Source organism: Oncorhynchus nerka, linkage group LG8, assembly GCF_034236695.1.
Source record: "Oncorhynchus nerka isolate Pitt River linkage group LG8, Oner_Uvic_2.0, whole genome shotgun sequence".
Lineage (NCBI taxonomy): Eukaryota > Metazoa > Chordata > Actinopteri > Salmoniformes > Salmonidae > Oncorhynchus > Oncorhynchus nerka.
The window spans coordinates 69,986,723-70,006,722 of record NC_088403.1 but is presented as its reverse complement, the minus strand read 5'-3'; the positions used below and the strand labels follow the sequence as shown (position 1 = coordinate 70,006,722).

The 20,000-nt window shown below is 42.9% G+C and overlaps 1 protein-coding gene across 1 annotated transcript in view; it reads right to left on the bottom strand.

Annotated features, from left to right (window-relative positions):
- LOC135572794 (F-box only protein 41-like) overlaps positions 1 to 20,000 on the bottom strand; it is a 53,468-nt gene that overhangs the window by 26,651 nt on the left and 6,817 nt on the right. Inside the window, exons 4-8 of the mRNA XM_065021214.1 lie at positions 17,701 to 18,026; positions 16,828 to 17,045; positions 15,053 to 15,168; positions 11,552 to 11,704; positions 5,722 to 5,817 (exon numbers count right to left, since the gene is read on the bottom strand). Coding sequence (XP_064877286.1) covers positions 5,722 to 5,817; positions 11,552 to 11,704; positions 15,053 to 15,168; positions 16,828 to 17,045; positions 17,701 to 18,026 — 909 coding nt within the window. The remainder of the gene's footprint in view (positions 1 to 5,721; positions 5,818 to 11,551; positions 11,705 to 15,052; positions 15,169 to 16,827; positions 17,046 to 17,700; positions 18,027 to 20,000) is intronic.

Here is a 20,000-nt window from a genome sequence, read left to right as displayed (position 1 = left end):
TGGTACAGACAGTATTTGGCACAATACTACATAAAGAGAGACCTAAAGACAACAACATAGCATGGCAGCAACACATGACAACACGGCATGGTAGCAACACAACATAACAACAACATGGCTGCAACACATGACAACACGGCATGGTAGCAACACAACATAACAACAACATGGTAGCAACACAACATAACAACAACATGGTAGCAACACAACATGGTACAAACATTAGACAACAGCACAAAGGGCAAGAAGGTAGAGACAACAATACATCACGAGAAGCAGCCACAACTGTCAGTAAGAGTGTCCATGATTAAGTCTTTGAATGAAGAGATGGAGATAAAACTGTCCAGTTTGAGTGTTTGTTGCAGCCTGTTCCAGTCGCTAGCTGCAGCGAACTGAAAAAAGGAGCGACCCAGGGATGTTTGTGCTTTGGGGACCTTTAACAGAATGTGACTGGCAGAATGGGTGTTGTATGTGGAGGATGAGGGCAGCAGTAGATATCTCAGATAAGGGAGAGTGAGGCCTAAGAGGGTTTTATAAAGAAACATCAACCAGTGTGTCTTGCGACGGTTATACAGGTGTCGTGTCTTTACTATCATTAACTGAAGACTGATAGTTTTTATCAAATATTCTCTGTAATTAGTTATTACGTGATTAGACTGATTAATCATGTAACTGTAATTACTAGGAAGTCGGGGCACCAAGGAAAAATATTCAGATTACAAAGTTATCATTTCCTAAAATAACTTTTCAGATATTTTCATATCTGATCAATTAGTCTTCGAATGAATTAATTATTTACTTTACCTCATGTTAGTCTCATTCCAAACATCGTAAATGGTTGGTTATCTGCACGAACCCAGTCTTGACTATGAGTCATCCATACATCAATTGTCTTAAATCATTTATTTATTACTAACTAAGTAATTGCCCTAGTGGGCTAAACCGGCATGGCAGCTTGTTAGACAAAAGGGGAAGTGGGGGTCGACTAAGAAGTCACTACAGAGTTAATAATTATAACAATTGAAATGCTAATCCTTTACACATGAACGCTCACTCATTCGGGAACAATTGCAATCAATATATATATTTACGCCCAGTGTGTCGTCCCAGGATGTCTGACCTTAACTGGGCTCAGGGGCGGTCCCAGGATGCCTGACCCTAACTGGGCTCAGGGGCGGTCCAGGATGCCTGACCCTAACTGGGCTCAGGGGCGGTCCCAGGATGTCTGACCCTAACTGGGCTCAGGGGCGGTCCCAGGATGTCTGACCCTAACTGGGCTCAGGGGCGGTCCCAGGATGTCTGACCCTAACTGGGCTCAGGGGCGGTCCCAGGATGTCTGACCCTAACTGGGCTCAGGGGCGGTCCCAGGATGTCTGACCCTAACTGGGCTCAGGGGCGGTCCCAGGATGTCTGACCCTAACTGGGCTCAGGGGCGGTCCCAGGATGTCTGACCCTAACTGGGCTCAGGGGCGGTCCTCTGATTTAGTTCAAATCCAATTCCCTTTTTGAGTTTTCCTTCATTAAACAGTCCAAAATCACATTGTAAAATTGTGTAAACAGTATCATACTCACTCATTCATCTTATACAACAATTAGATGTAAACCTCATATATAATATAAACAGCGTTGTGGTAATGTGGCCACACCGTCTCTCATGAGCTTCCCAAGTTGTGACAAACGGACCAGTTCAAAGTTGGATTCTTCACCCATCGTTTATACTTTCTCCGGAACATGAAATTTGTTCGTACCTCAAGTTCTGTGAGGTGGAAGGATTTCCTTTGTCCTCTATGAAAATCTACTCTCTCTATACTGTGTGTCCATGAGGAGATCCTCAGGAATTTACAACGTCTCTCTGACCACAGCAACCTAATTGAAGGGGGCAAGGGGGAGGCAGGGAGAGGGGGATGGTGCTTTGCAATACGCAAAGAGGCCAACGTCATGACACAGACATGACCAGTTTACAGAGGAGTACAGAGTGCAGTAATGTGTCCTATAAGGAGCATTGGTGGCAAATCTGATGGCCGAATGGTAAAGAACATCTAGTCGCTCGAGAGCACCCTTACCTGCGGATCTATAAATGATGTATCCGTAATCTAGCATGGGTAGGATGGGCAGCTTTGATATGTGCTGAGAGAAGGACAGTGGACCGTCTAGCCATACTCCCAAGTACTTGTATGAGGTGACTACCTCAAGCTCTAAACCCTCAGAGGTAGTAATCACACCTGTGGGAAGAGGGGCATTCTTCTTACCAAACCACATGACCTTTGTTTTGGAGGTGTTCAGAACAAGGTTAAGGGTAGAGAAAGCTTGTTGGACAGTAAGAACGCTTTGTTGTAGAGCATTTAACACAAAATCCAAGGAGGGACCATCTGAGTATAAGACTGTATCATCTGCATATAAATGAATGAGAGAGCTTCCTACTGCCTGAGCTATGTTGATGATGTAAATTGAGAAGAGCGTGGGCCCTAGAATCGAGCCTCGGTGTACTCTCAGCAGTGGCTGAGACAGCAGATGTTATGACTTTATACACTGCACTCTTTGAGAGAGGAAGTTAGCAAACCAGGCCAAAGACCCTTCAGAGACAACAATACTCCTTAGTCAGCCCACAAGAATGTAATGGTCTACCGTATCAAAAACTTTGGCCGAGTCAATAAAAATAGCAGCCCAATATTGCTTAAAATCAAAGGCAATGGTGACATCATTTTGGACCTTTAAGGTTGCAGTGACACATCCATAACCTGAGGGGAAACCAGATTGCATCCCAGAGAGAATAATATAGACATCAAGAAAGCCAGTCAGTAGATTATTGACAAGTTTTTCCAACACTTTTGATAAACAGGGCAAAATAGAAATTGGCCTATAATAGTTAGGATCAGCTTGACCTTCCCCTTTAAATAAAGGACAAACTGTGGCTGCCTTCCAAGCAATAGGACCCTCCCCAGAAAGGAGAGACAGGTTGAAAAGGTCAGAGACAGGCTTGGCGATGATATGGGCAGCAACCTTAAAGAAGAAAAGGTCTAAACCATCTGACCCAAATGTTTTTTGGGGGTTAAGTTTAAGGAGCTCCTTTAGCACCTCGGACTCAGTGACTGCCTGCAGGGAGAAACTTTGTAGTGGGGCAGGGGAAAAAGAGGGAGAAGCATCGGGGATAGTCGCATTAGAAGGGGTGGGAGATGAGGAAGTGTTTGACCAGCAAGGAGGCGTGGCTGAGTCAAATAGGAATCCTGACTTAATGAAGTGGTGATTAAAGAGCTCAGCCATGTGCTTCTTGTCAGTAACAACCACATCATCAACATTAAGGGACATGTACAGCTGTGGAGGAGGGTTTATTCTCCAGGTCTTTAATTGTTATCCAGAACTTCTTGGGGTTCGACCCACAGAGAGAGAACTGCTCCTTAAAGTAACTAACTTTGGACTTCCGGATAGCCTGAGTGCACTTATTTTTCATTTGCCTGAACGAGAGCCAGTCAGCCTGAGAGTGAGTGTGTGCCGAGCATTTCACCAAATGCAATTCTTGAGGTGGAGTAACTCTGCAAGATCACGGTCGAACCTGTTTTTAATTCTTATTTTCTTTATGGGGGTGTGTTTGTGAACAATACTACTGAAAATATCAAAAAAGAAGGTCCAAGCGTCTTCAACAGAGGGGATCAAGCTGATTCTATACCATTTTACAGAGGCCAGTTCATGGAGGAAGGCTTGCTCATTACAGTTTTTTAGCGTCTATGACAAATCAGGACAGGTCATTTCACTGAGCAGCCATTACTAACACAGGCTGTAAAACAGTGATCATTAAGGTCATTAGAGAAAACACCAGATTGATACCTATCAGGATTATTATTGAGGATAACATCGAGGAGAGTAGTCTTTTCTGGGTGTTTGGAGTCATACCTTGTGGGATTGGTAATAATCTGAGAAAGATTTAGGGAGTCCCATTGCTTTAGAACTTGGTCAGGTGGTTTAAGCATGTCCCAGTTTAGGTCACCTGGCAGGACAAATTCAGACTTAGTGTAAGGTCCCAGGAGAGAGCTTAGGGCAGGGAGGGTACAGGCCGGTGCTCATGGAGGACGATAACACACAGAGACAGTCAACGAAAAGCTATTTGAAAATGTAATGCTTAAAACTAGCAAATCAAATAGTTTGGGGACATACTTGGTGGAGACAACCGAGCACTGAAGGGGATCCTTGGTAAGGATTGTCACTCCCCCACCTTTGGAAGATCTGTCTTGCCAAAAAAGGTTATAACCAGAAAGGTTAACATCAGTGTTCAAAACACTCTTCCTGAACCACGCTGGATTGGAGCTGGGAACCCACACTTTCAATTGATACACTTTAGGTATTTAGCTTCTAGTGTTATAACATGCAGAAAACTCAGGCTTTTACGAGAGCAGAAATCAGTGATGCAGATATCAGAGCACAAATCAGAATTGGGTCTAGCAACAGTAGATGGGCCAAGGTGTACATGCACATTTCCAGATATCATCAACAGTAATACAATCAAGGCACGGCAGAGGACAGGGAGAGCTCTGCAATGCTGATTTATGACATCTGAATGTGTGCACCCCCCGTGCTCCCTGTTCACCCACTGCGTCGCCATGCACGACTCCAACACCATCATTAAGTTTGCTGACGACACAACAGTGGTAGGTCTGATCACAGACAACGACGAGACAGCCTATAGGGAGGAGGTCAGAGACCTGGTGCCCGGACATGAACTTCTCCCTCTGCGCAAGCAAGACAAAGGAGCTGATCGTGGACTACAGGAAAAGGAGGGACAAAAATACGACCCCATTCACATCGATGGGGCTGCAGTGGAGGGTCGACTGTTTCCATCACCAACATATTATCATGGTCCAAACACACCAAGTCAGTCATGAAGAGGGAACGACAATGCCTGTTTCCCCTCAGCAGACTGAAAACATTACTGGGTCCCCAGATCCTCAAAAAGTTCTACAGCTGCACCATTGAGAGCATCCTGACCAGTTGCATCACTGCCTGGTATGGCAACTGCTCGGCCTCCGACCACAAGGCGCTACAGAGGGTAGTACGTACGATCCAGTACATCACTGGGGCCAAGCTTCCTGCCATCCAGGACCTCTATACCAGGCGGTGTCAGAGGAAGGCCCTACAGAGGGTAGTACGTACGGCCCAGTACATCACTGGGGCCAAGCTTCCTGCCATCCAGGACCTCTATACCAGGTGGTGTCAGAGGAAGGCCCTATAGAGGGTAGTGCGTACGGCCCAGTACATCACTGGGGCCAAGCTTCCTGCCATCCAGGACCTCTATACCAGGCGGTGTCAGAGGAAGGCCCTAAAAATGGTCATAGACTGTTCTCTCTGCTGTCGCATGGCAAGCGGCACCGGACTGCCAAGTCTAGGTCCAAAAGGCTTCTACCCCCAAGCTAGAAGACTGTTGAGCAATTAACCAAATGGTTACCCGGACGATCTGCATTAACCCCCACTTTGTTTAAACGCTGATATTATCAATGTCACTTTAACTCTACCTACATGCACACTTTACCTCAATTACCTCGACTAACCTGCACATTGACTAGTTACCGGTATATACCGGCCTCGTTATTGTTATTTTATTGTGTTGACTTCAGTTTATTTAGTATATATTTGTCTTATATTATAAATATTAGGGTATAAATTGAGTCGTTCTGGATAATAGCATCTCCTAAATTAAATGTAACTCACGACTCCCACGGCATTACTACTCACCAGGGGTGTAGTGGCGCCACCTGCAGGGATGTCATGTTTCTGCAGCCTGCTCCTAGAGCCCACACCACCTCATGACCCATGGGGTCTGACGAACTCCTGACACACACACAGAGACACACACACACAGAGACATGCACACACACACACACACACACACAGAGACACACACACACACACACACACACACACACACACACACACACACACACACACACAGGGACATACACACACACAGACAGACATACACACAGTAATTTCAGAATAGGCACGCAAATGTAGCCGAGGTGAGTCTTATCTCACCCTCTCATGATGAGGGTAGTTCTATCCGCGACTTCACACACAAACACACCGACACGACCCTACCTGTATGTGAGGTGTTGTAGGTTACCTGTATGTGAGGTGTTGTAGGTTGTGAGGTGTTGTAGGTTACCTGTATGTGAGGTGTTGTAGGTTACCTGTATGTGAGGTGTTGTAGGTTACCTGTATGTGAGGTGTTGTAGGTTACCTGTATGTGAGGTGTTGTAGGTTGTGAGGTGTTGTAGGTTACCTGTATGTGAGGTGTTGTAGGTTACCTGTATGTGAGGTGTTGTAGGTTACCTGTATGTGAGGTGTTGTAGTTTACCTGTATGTGAGGTGTTGTAGGTTACCTGTATGTGAGGTGTTGTAGGTTACCTGTATGTGAGGTGTTGTAGGTTACCTGTATGTGAGGTGTTGTAGGTTACCTGTATGTGAGGTGTTGTAGTTTACCTGTATGTGAGGTGTTGTAGGTTACCTGTATGTGAGGTGTTGTAGGTTACCTGTATGTGAGGTGTTGTAGGTTACCTGTATGTGAGGTGTTGTAGTTTACCTGTATGTGAGGTGTTGTAGGTTACCTGTATGTGAGGTGTTGTAGGTTACCTGTATGTGAGGTGTTGTAGGTTACCTGTATGTGAGGTGTTGTAGGTTACCTGTATGTGAGGTGTTGTAGGTTACCTGTATGTGAGGTGTTGTAGGTTACCTGTATGTGAGGTGTTGTAGGTTACCTGTATGTGAGGTGTTGTAGGTTACCTGTATGTGAGGTGTTGTAGGTTACCTGTATGTGAGGTGTTGTAGGTTACCTGTATGTGAGGTGTTGTAGGTTACCTGTATGTGAGGTGTTGTAGGTTACCTGTATGTGAGGTGTTGTAGGTTACCTGTATGTGAGGTGTTGTAGGTTACCTGTATGTGAGGTGTTGTAGGTTACCTGTATGTGAGGTGTTGTAGGTTACCTGTATGTGAGGTGTTGTAGTTTACCTGTATGTGAGGTGTTATAGTTTACCTGTATGTGAGGTGTTGTAGTTTACCTGTAGGTGAGGTGTTGTAGTTTACCTGTATGTGAGGTGTTGTAGTTTACCTGTATGTGAGGTGTAGTTTACCTGTATGTGAGGTGTTGTAGGTTACCTGTATGTGAGGTGTTGTAGTTTACCTGTATGTGAGGTGTTGTAGTTTACCTGTATGTGAGGTATTGTAGGTTACCTGTATGTGAGGTGTTGTAGGTTACCTGTATGTGAGGTGTTGTAGGTTACCTGTATGTGAGGTGTTGTAGGTTACCTGTATGTGAGGTGTTGTAGGTTACCTGTATGTGAGGTGTTGTAGGTTGTGAGGTGTTGTAGGTTACCTGTATGTGAGGTGTTGTAGGTTACCTGTATGTGAGGTGTTGTAGGTTACCTGTATGTGAGGTGTTGTAGGTTACCTGTATGTGAGGTGTTGTAGGTTACCTGTATGTGAGGTGTTGTAGTTTACCTGTATGTGAGGTGTTGTAGTTTACCTGTATGTGAGGTGTTGTAGGTTACCTGTATGTGAGGTGTTGTAGGTTACCTGTATGTGAGGTGTTGTAGGTTACCTGTATGTGAGGTGTTGTAGGTTACCTGTATGTGAGGTGTTGTAGGTTACCTGTATGTGAGGTGTTGTAGGTTACCTGTATGTGAGGTGTTGTAGGTTACCTGTATGTGAGGTGTTGTAGTTTACCTGTATGTGAGGTGTTATAGTTTACCTGTATGTGAGGTGTTGTAGTTTACCTGTAGGTGAGGTGTTGTAGTTTACCTGTATGTGAGGTGTTGTAGTTTACCTGTATGTGAGGTGTAGTTTACCTGTATGTGAGGTGTTGTAGGTTACCTGTATGTGAGGTGTTGTAGTTTACCTGTATGTGAGGTGTTGTAGTTTACCTGTATGTGAGGTATTGTAGGTTACCTGTATGTGAGGTGTTGTAGGTTACCTGTATGTGAGGTGTTGTAGGTTACCTGTATGTGAGGTGTTGTAGGTTACCTGTATGTGAGGTGTTGTAGGTTACCTGTATGTGAGGTGTTGTAGGTTGTGAGGTGTTGTAGGTTACCTGTATGTGAGGTGTTGTAGGTTACCTGTATGTGAGGTGTTGTAGGTTACCTGTATGTGAGGTGTTGTAGGTTACCTGTATGTGAGGTGTTGTAGGTTACCTGTATGTGAGGTGTTGTAGTTTACCTGTATGTGAGGTGTTGTAGTTTACCTGTATGTGAGGTGTTGTAGGTTACCTGTATGTGAGGTGTTGTAGGTTGTGAGGTGTTGTAGGTTACCTGTATGTGAGGTGTTGTAGGTTACCTGTATGTGAGGTGTTGTAGGTTACCTGTATGTGAGGTGTTGTAGGTTACCTGTATGTGAGGTGTTGTAGGTTACCTGTATGTGAGGTGTTGTAGGTTACCTGTATGTGAGGTGTTGTAGGTTACCTGTATGTGAGGTGTTGTAGTTTACCTGTATGTGAGGTGTTGTAGGTTACCTGTATGTGAGGTGTTGTAGTTTACCTGTATGTGAGGTGTTGTAGTTTACCTGTATGTGAGGTGTTGTAGTTTACCTGTATGTGAGGTGTTGTAGTTTACCTGTAGGTGAGGTGTTGTAGTTTACCTGTATGTGAGGTGTTGTAGTTTACCTGTATGTGAGGTGTTGTAGGTTGTGAGGTGTAGTTTACCTGTATGTGAGGTGTTGTAGGTTACCTGTATGTGAGGTGTTGTAGTTTACCTGTATGTGAGGTGTTGTAGTTTACCTGTATGTGAGGTGTTGTAGGTTACCTGTATGTGAGGTGTTGTAGGTTACCTGTATGTGAGGTGTTGTAGGTTACCTGTATGTGAGGTGTTGTAGGTTACCTGTATGTGAGGTGTTTGTGAGGTGTTGTAGGTTACCTGTATGTGAGGTGTTGTAGGTTACCTGTATGTGAGGTGTTGTAGGTTTACCTGTATGTGAGGTGTTGTAGTTTACCTGTATGTGAGGTGTTGTAGGTTACCTGTATGTGAGGTGTTGTAGGTTACCTGTATGTGAGGTGTTGTTGTAGGTTACCTGTATGTGAGGTGTTGTAGGTTACCTGTATGTGAGGTGTTGTAGTTTACCTGTATGTGAGGTGTTGTAGTTTCCCTGTATGTGAGGTGTTGTAGGTTACCTGTATGTGAGGTGTTGTAGTTTACCTGTATGTGAGGTGTTGTAGGTTACCTGTATGTGAGGTGTTGTAGTTTACCTGTATGTGAGGTGTTGTAGGTTACCTGTATGTGAGGTGTTGTAGGTTACCTGTATGTGAGGTGTTGTAGGTTACCTGTATGTGAGGTGTTGTAGGTTACCTGTATGTGAGGTGTTGTAGGTTACCTGTATGTGAGGTGTTGTAGTTTACCTGTATGTGAGGTGTTGTAGGTTACCTGTATGTGAGGTGTTGTAGGTTACCTGTATGTGAGGTGTTGTAGGTTACCTGTATGTGAGGTGTTGTAGGTTACCTGTATGTGAGGTGTTGTAGGTTACCTGTATGTGAGGTGTTGTAGGTTACCTGTATGTGAGGTGTTGTAGGTTACCTGTATGTGAGGTGTTGTAGTTTACCTGTATGTGAGGTGTTGTAGGTTACCTGTATGTGAGGTGTTGTAGGTTACCTGTATGTGAGGTGTTGTAGGTTACCTGTATGTGAGGTGTTGTAGGTTACCTGTATGTGAGGTGTTGTAGTTTACCTGTATGTGAGGTGTTGTAGGTTACCTGTATGTGAGGTGTTGTAGGTTACCTGTATGTGAGGTGTTGTAGGTTACCTGTATGTGAGGTGTTGTAGGTTACCTGTATGTGAGGTGTTGTAGTTTACCTGTATGTGAGGTGTTGTAGTTTACCTGTATGTGAGGTGTTGTAGGTTACCTGTATGTGAGGTGTTGTAGGTTACCTGTATGTGAGGTGTTGTAGGTTACCTGTATGTGAGGTGTTGTAGGTTACCTGTATGTGAGGTGTTGTAGTTTACCTGTATGTGAGGTGTTGTAGGTTACCTGTATGTGAGGTGTTGTAGTTTACCTGTATGTGAGGTGTTGTAGGTTACCTGTATGTGAGGTGTTGTAGGTTACCTGTATGTGAGGTGTTGTAGGTTACCTGTATGTGAGGTGTTGTAGGTTACCTGTATGTGAGGTGTTGTAGGTTACCTGTATGTGAGGTGTTGTAGGTTACCTGTATGTGAGGTGTTGTAGTTTACCTGTATGTGAGGTGTTGTAGTTTACCTGTATGTGAGGTGTTGTAGTTTACCTGTATGTGAGGTGTTGTAGTTTACCTGTATGTGAGGTGTTGTAGTTTACCTGTATGTGAGGTGTTGTAGTTTACCTGTATGTGAGGTGTTGTAGTTTACCTGTATGTGAGGTGTTGTAGTTTACCTGTATGTGAGGTGTTGTAGGTTACCTGTATGTGAGGTGTTGTAGGTTACCTGTATGTGAGGTGTTGTAGTTTACCTGTATGTGAGGTGTTGTAGTTTACCTGTATGTGAGGTGTTGTAGTTTACCTGTATGTGAGGTGTTGTAGTTTACCTGTATGTGAGGTGTTGTAGTTTACCTGTATGTGAGGTGTTGTAGTTTACCTGTATGTGAGGTGTTGTAGGTTACCTGTATGTGAGGTGTTGTAGTTTACCTGTATGTGAGGTGTTGTAGGTTACCTGTATGTGAGGTGTTGTAGGTTACCTGTATGTGAGGTGTTGTAGGTTACCTGTATGTGAGGTGTTGTAGTTTACCTGTATGTGAGGTGTTGTAGGTTACCTGTATGTGAGGTGTTATAGTTTACCTGTATGTGAGGTGTTGTAGGTTACCTGTATGTGAGGTGTTGTAGGTTACCTGTATGTGAGGTGTTATAGTTTACCTGTATGTGAGGTGTTGTAGTTTACCTGTATGTGAGGTGTTGTAGGTTACCTGTATGTGAGGTGTTGTAGTTTACCTGTATGTGAGGTGTTGTAGGTTACCTGTATGTGAGGTGTTGTAGGTTGTGAGGTGTTGTAGGTTACCTGTATGTGAGGTGTTGTAGGTTACCTGTATGTGAGGTGTTGTAGGTTACCTGTATGTGAGGTGTTGTAGGTTACCTGTATGTGAGGTGTTGTAGGTTACCTGTATGTGAGGTGTTGTAGGTTGTGAGGTGTTGTAGGTTACCTGTATGTGAGGTGTTGTAGGTTACCTGTATGTGAGGTGTTGTAGTTTACCTGTATGTGAGGTGTTGTAGGTTACCTGTATGTGAGGTGTTGTAGTTTACCTGTATGTGAGGTGTTGTAGGTTACCTGTATGTGAGGTGTTGTAGGTTACCTGTATGTGAGGTGTTGTAGTTTACCTGTATGTGAGGTGTTGTAGTTTACCTGTATGTGAGGTGTTGTAGGTTACCTGTATGTGAGGTGTTGTAGGTTACCTGTATGTGAGGTGTTGTAGTTTACCTGTATGTGAGGTGTTGTAGTTTACCTGTATGTGAGGTGTTGTAGGTTACCTGTATGTGAGGTGTTGTAGGTTACCTGTATGTGAGGTGTTGTAGGTTACCTGTATGTGAGGTGTTGTAGTTTACCTGTATGTGAGGTGTTGTAGTTTACCTGTATGTGAGGTGTTGTAGGTTCCTACAGTAGCAGCTGGCCAGCCACAGGGAGCGGTCAGTCAGGACGTGAGGACAGTGAGACACTCTGAGAACCATTAGACTGCCTCCCGCTGACCTCAGCAACGCCTCCACACCTCCCTCCAGACAGCCCCTGGAAAGACAGTCACACAGGCTCCTCCTCCTTACTGTGTGGAGGCCTCCTAATGCAGGTTTACTGTGTGGAGGCCTCCTAATGCAGGTTACTGTGTGGAGGCCTCCTAATGCAGGTTACTGTGTAGAGGCCTCCTAATGCAGGTTTACTGTGTAGAGGCCTCCTAATGCAGGTTTACTGTGTAGAGGCCTCCTAATGCAGGTTTACTGTGTGGAGGCCTCCTAATGCAGGTTTACTGTGTAGAGGCCTCCTAATGCAGGTTTACTGTGTAGAGGCCTCCTAATGCAGGTTTACTGTGTAGAGGCCTCCTAATGCAGGTTTACTGTGTGGAGGCCTCCTAATGCAGGTTACTGTGTAGAGGCCTCCTAATACAGGTTACTGTGTAGAGGCCTCCTAATGCAGGTTTACTGTGTAGAGGCCTCCTAATGCAGGTTTACTGTGTAGAGGCCTCCTAATGCAGGTTTACTGTGTGGAGGCCTCCTAATGCAGGTTTACTGTGTGGAGGCCTCCTAATGCAGGTTACTGTGTGGTCCAGTACTGTGTGGTCCAGTAGTGTATGTTTACTGTGTGGTCCAGTAGTGAATGTTTACTGTGTGGTCCAGTACTGTGTGGTCCAGTAGTGTATGTTTACTGTGTGGTCCAGTAGTGAATGTTTACTGTGTGGTCCAGTACTGTGTGGTCCAGTAGTGTATGTTTACTGTGTGGTCCAGTAGTGAATGTTTACTGTGTGGTCCAGTACTCTGTGGTCCAGTAGTGTATGTTTACTGTGTGGTCCAGTACTGTGTGGTCCAGTAGTGAATGTTTACTGTGTGGTCCAGTAGTGTATGTTTACTGTGTGGTCCAGTACTGTGTGGTCCAGTAGTGAATGTTTACTGTGCGGTCCAGTAGTGAATGTTTACTGTGTGGTCCAGTACTGTGTGGTCCAGTAGTGAATGTTTACTGTGCGGTCCAGTAGTGTATGTTTACTGTGTGGTCCAGTAGTGTATGTTTACTGTGCGGTCCAGTAGTGTATGTTTACTGTGTGGTCCAGTAGTGAATGTTTACTGTGTGGTCCAGTACTGTGTGGTCCAGTAGTGTATGTTTACTGTGCGGTCCAGTAGTGTATGTTTACTGTGTGGTCCAGTAGTGAATGTTTACTGTGTGGTCCAGTACTGTGTGGTCCAGTAGTGTATGTTTACTGTGTGGTCCAGTAGTGAATGTTTACTGTGTGGTCCAGTAGTGTATGTTTACTGTGTGGTCCAGTACTGTGTGGTCCAGTAGTGTATGTTTACAGTAGTGAATGTTTACTGTGTGGTCCAGTAGTGAATGTTTACTGTGTGGTCCAGTAGTGTATGTTTACTGTGCGGTCCAGTAGTGTGTGGTCCAGTAGTGTATGTTTACTGTGTGGTCCAGTAGTGTATGTTTACTGTGTGGTCCAGTAGTGTATGTTTACTGTGCGGTCCAGTAGTGTATGTTTACTGTGTGGTCCAGTAGTGTATGTTTACTGTGTGGTCCAGTACTGTGCGGTCCAGTAGTGAATGTTTACTGTGTGGTCCAGTAGTGTATGTTTACTGTGTGGTCCAGTACTGTGTGGTCCAGTAGTGTATGTTTACTGTGCGGTCCAGTAGTGAATGTTTACTGTGTGGTCCAGTAGTGTATGTTTACTGTGTGGTCCAGTAGTGTAGTGTATGTTTACTGTGTGGTCCAGTAGTGTATGTTTACTGTGTGGTCCAGTAGTGTATGTTTACTGTGCGGTCCAGTAGTGTGTGGTCCAGTAGTGTATGTTTACTGTGTGGTCCAGTAGTGTATGTTTACTGTGTGGTCCAGTAGTGTATGTTTACTGTGCGGTCCAGTACTGTGCGGTCCAGTAGTGAATGTTTACTGTGTGGTCCAGTAGTGTATGTTTACTGTGTGGTCCAGTACTGTGCGGTCCAGTAGTGAATGTTTACTGTGTGGTCCAGTAGTGTATGTTTACTGTGTGGTCCAGTAGTGTATGTTTACTGTGCGGTCCAGTAGTGTATGTTTACTGTGCGGTCCAGTAGTGTATGTTTACTGTGCGGTCCAGGACTGTGTGGTCCAGTAGTGTATGTTTACTGTGCGGTCCAGTAGTGTATGTTTACTGTGTGGTCCAGTAGTGAATGTTTACTGTGTGGTCCAGTACTGTGTGGTCCAGTAGTGTATGTTTACTGTGTGGTCCAGTGCTGTGCGGTCCAGTAGTGAATGTTTACTGTGTGGTCCAGTAGTGTATGTTTACTGTGTGGTCCAGTAGTGTATGTTTACTGTGCGGTCCAGTAGTGTATGTTTACTGTGCGGTCCAGTAGTGTATGTTTACTGTGCGGTCCAGTAGTGTATGTTTACTGTGCGGTCCAGTAGTGTATGTTTACTGTGCGGTCCAGTAGTGTATGTTTACTGTGCGGTCCAGGACTGTGTGGTCCAGTAGTGTATGTTTACTGTGCGGTCCAGTAGTGTATGTTTACTGTGTGGTCCAGTAGTGAATGTTTACTGTGTGGTCCAGTACTGTGTGGTCCAGTAGTGTATGTTTACTGTGTGGTCCAGTACTCTGTGGTCCAGTAGTGTATGTTTACTGTGTGGTCCAGTAGTGTATGTTTACTGTGTGGTCCAGTACTGTGTGGTCCAGTAGTGTATGTTTACTGTGAGGTCCAGTAGTGTATGTTTACTGTGCGGTCCAGTAGTGTATGTTTACTGTGCGGTCCAGTAGTGTATGTTTACTGTGCGGTCCAGTAGTGAATGTTTACTGTGCGGTCCAGTAGTGTATGTTTACTGTGCGGTCCAGTAGTGTATGTTTACTGTGTGGTCCAGTACTGTGTGGTCCAGTAGTGTATGTTTACTGTGTGGTCCAGTAGTGTATGTTTACTGTGTGGTCCAGTAGTGTATGTTTACTGTGCGGTCCAGTAGTGTATGTTTACTGTGCGGTCCAGTAGTGTATGTTTACTGTGTGGTCCAGTACTGTGTGGTCCAGTAGTGAATGTTTACTGTGTGGTCCAGTAGTGTATGTTTACTGTGTGGTCCAGTACTGTGTGGTCCAGTAGTGTATGTTTACTGTGTGGTCCAGTAGTGTATGTTTACTGTGTGGTCCAGTAGTGTATGTTTACTGTGTGGTCCAGTAGTGTATGTTTACTGTGCGGTCCAGTAGTGAATGTTTACTGTGTGGTCCAGTACTGTGTGGTCCAGTAGTGAATGTTTACTGTGTGGTCCAGTACTGTGTGGTCCAGTAGTGTATGTTTACTGTGTGGTCCAGTAGTGTATGTTTACTGTGTGGTCCAGTACTGTGTGGTCCAGTAGTGTATGTTTACTGTGTGGTCCAGTAGTGAATGTTTACTGTCCTTGTTCAATATTAATGGGGGTTACCGTGTGGTCTTGTCGTAGTCCTCTCTGCGTTCATCTCGATGCCGCAGTCGTGGTCTGAGGTTCTGGAGCACCAGGGAATGAGTCTGAGTACACCACTGGGACATGGTCACTAGGAACTGAAACCATAACACAACCATGGAGAAACCATAACACAACCCTGGCTCAACCCTAACACAACCACAACACAACAACAACACAACCCTGGAGAAACCATAACACAACCACATCACAACCACAACACAACCATAACACAACCACAACACAATCATAACACAACCATGGATTAACCATAACACAACCATAGATTAACCATAACACAACCATAGATTAACCATAACACAACCATAACACAACCATAGATTAACCATAACACAACCATAGATTAACCATAACACAACCATAACACAACCATAGATTAACCATAACACAACCATGGATTAACTATAACACAGCCATAACACAACCATAGATTAACCATAACACAACCATAACACAACCATGGATTAACCATAACACAACCATGGAGAAACCATAACACAACCACAACACAACCACAACCACAACACAACTATAACACAACCACAACACAACCACAATAGGTATTGGGTTTGAGTACACAACTGAAACATGGTCACTAAGAACTGAAACACAACCCTAACACAACCATAACACACCCACAACGTAACCACAACACAACCATAACACAACCACAACACAACCACAACACAACCACAACCATAAAATAACATAACATTACCATACATTAACCACAACCATGAAATAACATAACATTACCATACATTATTAACCACAACCATAAAATAACATAACATTACCATACATGAACCACAACCATAAAATAACATAACATTACCATACATTAACCACAACCATAAAATAACATTACCATACATCAACCACAACCATAAAATAACATAACATTACCATACATTAACCACAACCATAACATAACATTACCATACATCAACCACAACCATAAAATAACATAACATTACCATACATTAACCACAACCATAACATAACATTACCATACATTAACCACAACCATAAAATAACATTACCATACATCAACCACAACCATAAAATAACATAACATTACCATACATCAACCACAACCATAAAATAACATAACATTACCATACATTAACCACTACCATAAAATAACATTACCATACATCAACCACAACCATAAAATAACATAACATTACCATACATTAACCACTACCATAAAATAACATTACCATACATCAACCACAACCATAAAATAACATAACATTACCATACATTAACCACTACCATAAAATAACATAACATTACCATACATTAACCACTACCATAAAATAACATAACATTACCATACATTACATTTACATTTACATTTAAGTCATTTAGCAGACGCTCTTATCCAGAGCGACTTACAAATTGGTGCTTTCACCTTATGACATCCAGTGGAACAGCCACTTTACAATAGTGCATCAACCACTATCATAACATAACATTACCATACATTAACCACTACCATAAAATAACATAACATTACCATACATTAACCACTACCATAAAATAACATAACATTACCATACATTAACCACTATCATAACATAACATTACCATACATTAACCACAACCGCACAGTGAGACCAGGAGTGAAACACAACCATGTACTAAAACAGAACTGAAATAGACCACAACATGACCGCAACTTCACTGCGATTATATCAATGACATCAATAATGACGATGAAGGCGCATTACCTTAGCGGAGACTCTGGCGTTCTCCAGTCGTACCCGTGTCCAGACGGCTGGGTGTCGCGCCACAAACCTCCAATCGGAGCACACCTCAGCGGCGAGCAGCAACGTCCGCACATCCAAATAAGGAAACACGCAGAATAAACCCGCCCTCAGTCTCAGAGTCCCCGCCCCCAATGCTATGTAATCACGGTGACACGGGCTGGATCGTATGGACGACACACCTGGAGAGAAATGTCAGGTAGAGTTACAGTACACACATAGACATAGACAAGGCTGGATTTGTCTAGACAGAGTTATGTGAAGATTGGAGTTGTCTAGACAGAGTTATGTGGAGACTGATCAGGTAGAGTTACCGTACACACAAGGTAACCTGAGCCAGGTGGATGTTCCAGACTGGTAAGGTTTAAGGTTATTACCTGAGCCAGGTGGGTGTTCCAGGCTGGTAAGGTTAAAGGTTATTACCTGAGCCAGGTGGATGTTCCAGACTGGTAAGGTTTAAGGTTATTACCTGATCCAGGTGGATGTTCCAAACTGGTAAGGTTAAAGGTTATTACCTGAGCCAGGTGGGTGTTCCAGACTGGTAAGGTTAAAGGTTATTACCTGAGCTAGGTGGGTGTTCCAGACTGGTTAGGTTAAAGGTTATAACCTGAGCCAGGTGGGTGTTCCAGACTGGTAAGGTTAAAAGTTATAACCTGAGCCAGGTGGATGTTCCAGACTGGTAAGGTTAAAGGTTATAACCTGAGCCAGGTGGATGTTCCAGACTGGTAAGGTTAAAGGTTATAACCTGAGTCAGGTGAGTGTTCCAGCCTGGTAAGGTTAAATGTTATTACCTGAGCCAGGTGGGTGTTCCAAACTGGTAAGGTTAAAGGTTATTACCTGATCCAGGTGAGTGTTCCAGCCTGACGTGGGCGTGTCTCTGAGTCTCAGGTGTGCTCCAGGCCTCTGACCATGTGTCCTCCTCTTCATCATCCTCTTCCTCCTCTTCCTCTGTGCTGGGGGGTGCCCTCCACCTGGTCCGCCCCCACCCTCCCCTCCCCTCTGGGGTTCGCCTGTACCCCCTGTCCCTCCTCTCTCCTCCCTCTCGAGTAGAGCAGGGAACGTGGTAGTAACGGGCTTCCAGAGGTGTGGCCCACCCCCCCACCGAGTCACTGTCCCACCCCCCAGAACCCAGGGACAGCGTCCGCATACGACCAGCGGGGGCTCTAGAGAGAGAAAGGGAGACAGATACATGTCCTGATTCCACAAAGACTGATATCCACTATATCAGCATTATAGTTTGTTGATCCTGAATAAACAAACCAGCAAAATAGGATCAACACAGCTAAATTATGATCTAGGATCAACACAGATAAATTATGATCTAGGATCAACACAGATAAATTATGATCTAGGATCAACACAGATAAATTATGATCTAGGATCAACACAGATAAATTATGATCAACACAGCTAAATTATGATCTAGGATCAACACAGATAAATTATGATCTAGGATCAACACAGATAAATTATAATCTAGGATCAACACAGATAAATTATGATCTAGGATCAACACAGCTAAATTATGATCTAGGATCAACACAGATAAATTATGATCTAGGATCAACACAGATAAATTATGATCTAGGATCAACACAGATAAATTATAATCTAGGATCAACACAGATAAATTATGATCTAGGATCAACACAGCTAAATTATAATCTAGGATCAACACAGATAAATTATGATCTAGGATCAACACAGATAAATTATGATCTAGGATCAACACAGCTAAATTATAATCTAGGATCAACACAGATAAATTATGATCTAGGATCAACACAGCTAAATTATGATCTAGGATCAACACAGATAAATTATAATCTAGGATCAACACAGATAAATTATGATCTAGGATCAACACAGATAAATTATAATCTAGGATCAACACAGATAAATTATAATCTAGGATCAACACAGATAAATTATAATCTAGGATCAACACAGATAAATTATGATCTAGGATCAACACAGATAAATTATGATCTAGGATCAACACAGATAAATTATGATCTAGGATCAACACAGCTAAATTATGATCTAGGATCAACACAGCTAAATTATGATCTAGGATCAACACAGATAAATTATAATCTAGGATCAACACAGCTAAATTATGATCTAGGATCAACACAGATAAATTATGATCTAGGATCAACACAGATAAATTATGATCTAGGATCAACACAGATAAATTATAATCTAGGATCAACACAGATAAATTATGATCTAGGATCAACACAGATAAATTATGATCTAGGATCAACACAGATAAATTATAATCTAGGATCAACACAGATAAATTATGATCTAGGATCAACACAGATAAATTATGATCTAGGATCAACACAGATAAATTATGATCTAGCATCAACACAGATAAATTATAATCTAGGATCAACACAGATAAATTATGATCTAGGATCAACACAGATAAATTATGATCTAGGATCAACACAGATAAATTATGATCTAGGATCAACACAGATAAATTATGATCTAGGATCAACACAGATAAATTATGATCTAGGATCAACACAGATAAATTATGATCTAGGATCAACACAGATCAATTATGATCTAGGATCAACACAGCTAAATTATGATCTAGGATCAACACAGATAAATTATAATCTAGGATCAACACAGCTAAATTATGATCTAGGATAAACACAGATAAATTATGATCTAGGATCAACACAGATAAATTATGATCTAGGATCAACACAGCTAAATTATGATCTAGGATCAACACAGATAAATTATGATCTAGGATCAACACAGCTAAATTATGATCTAGGATCAACACAGATAAATTATGATCTAGGATCAACACAGATCAATTATAATCTAGGATCAACACAGATAAATTATAATCTAGGATCAACACAGATAAATTATGATCAACACAGCTAAATTATGATCTAGGATCAACACAGATAAATTATGATCAACACAGCTAAATTATGATCTAGGATCAACACAGATAAATTATGATCTAGGATCAACACAGATAAATTATGATCAACACAGCTAAATTATGATCTAGGATCAACACAGATAAATTATGATCAACACAGCTAAATTATGATCTAGGATCAACACAGATAAATTATGATCAACACAGCTAAATT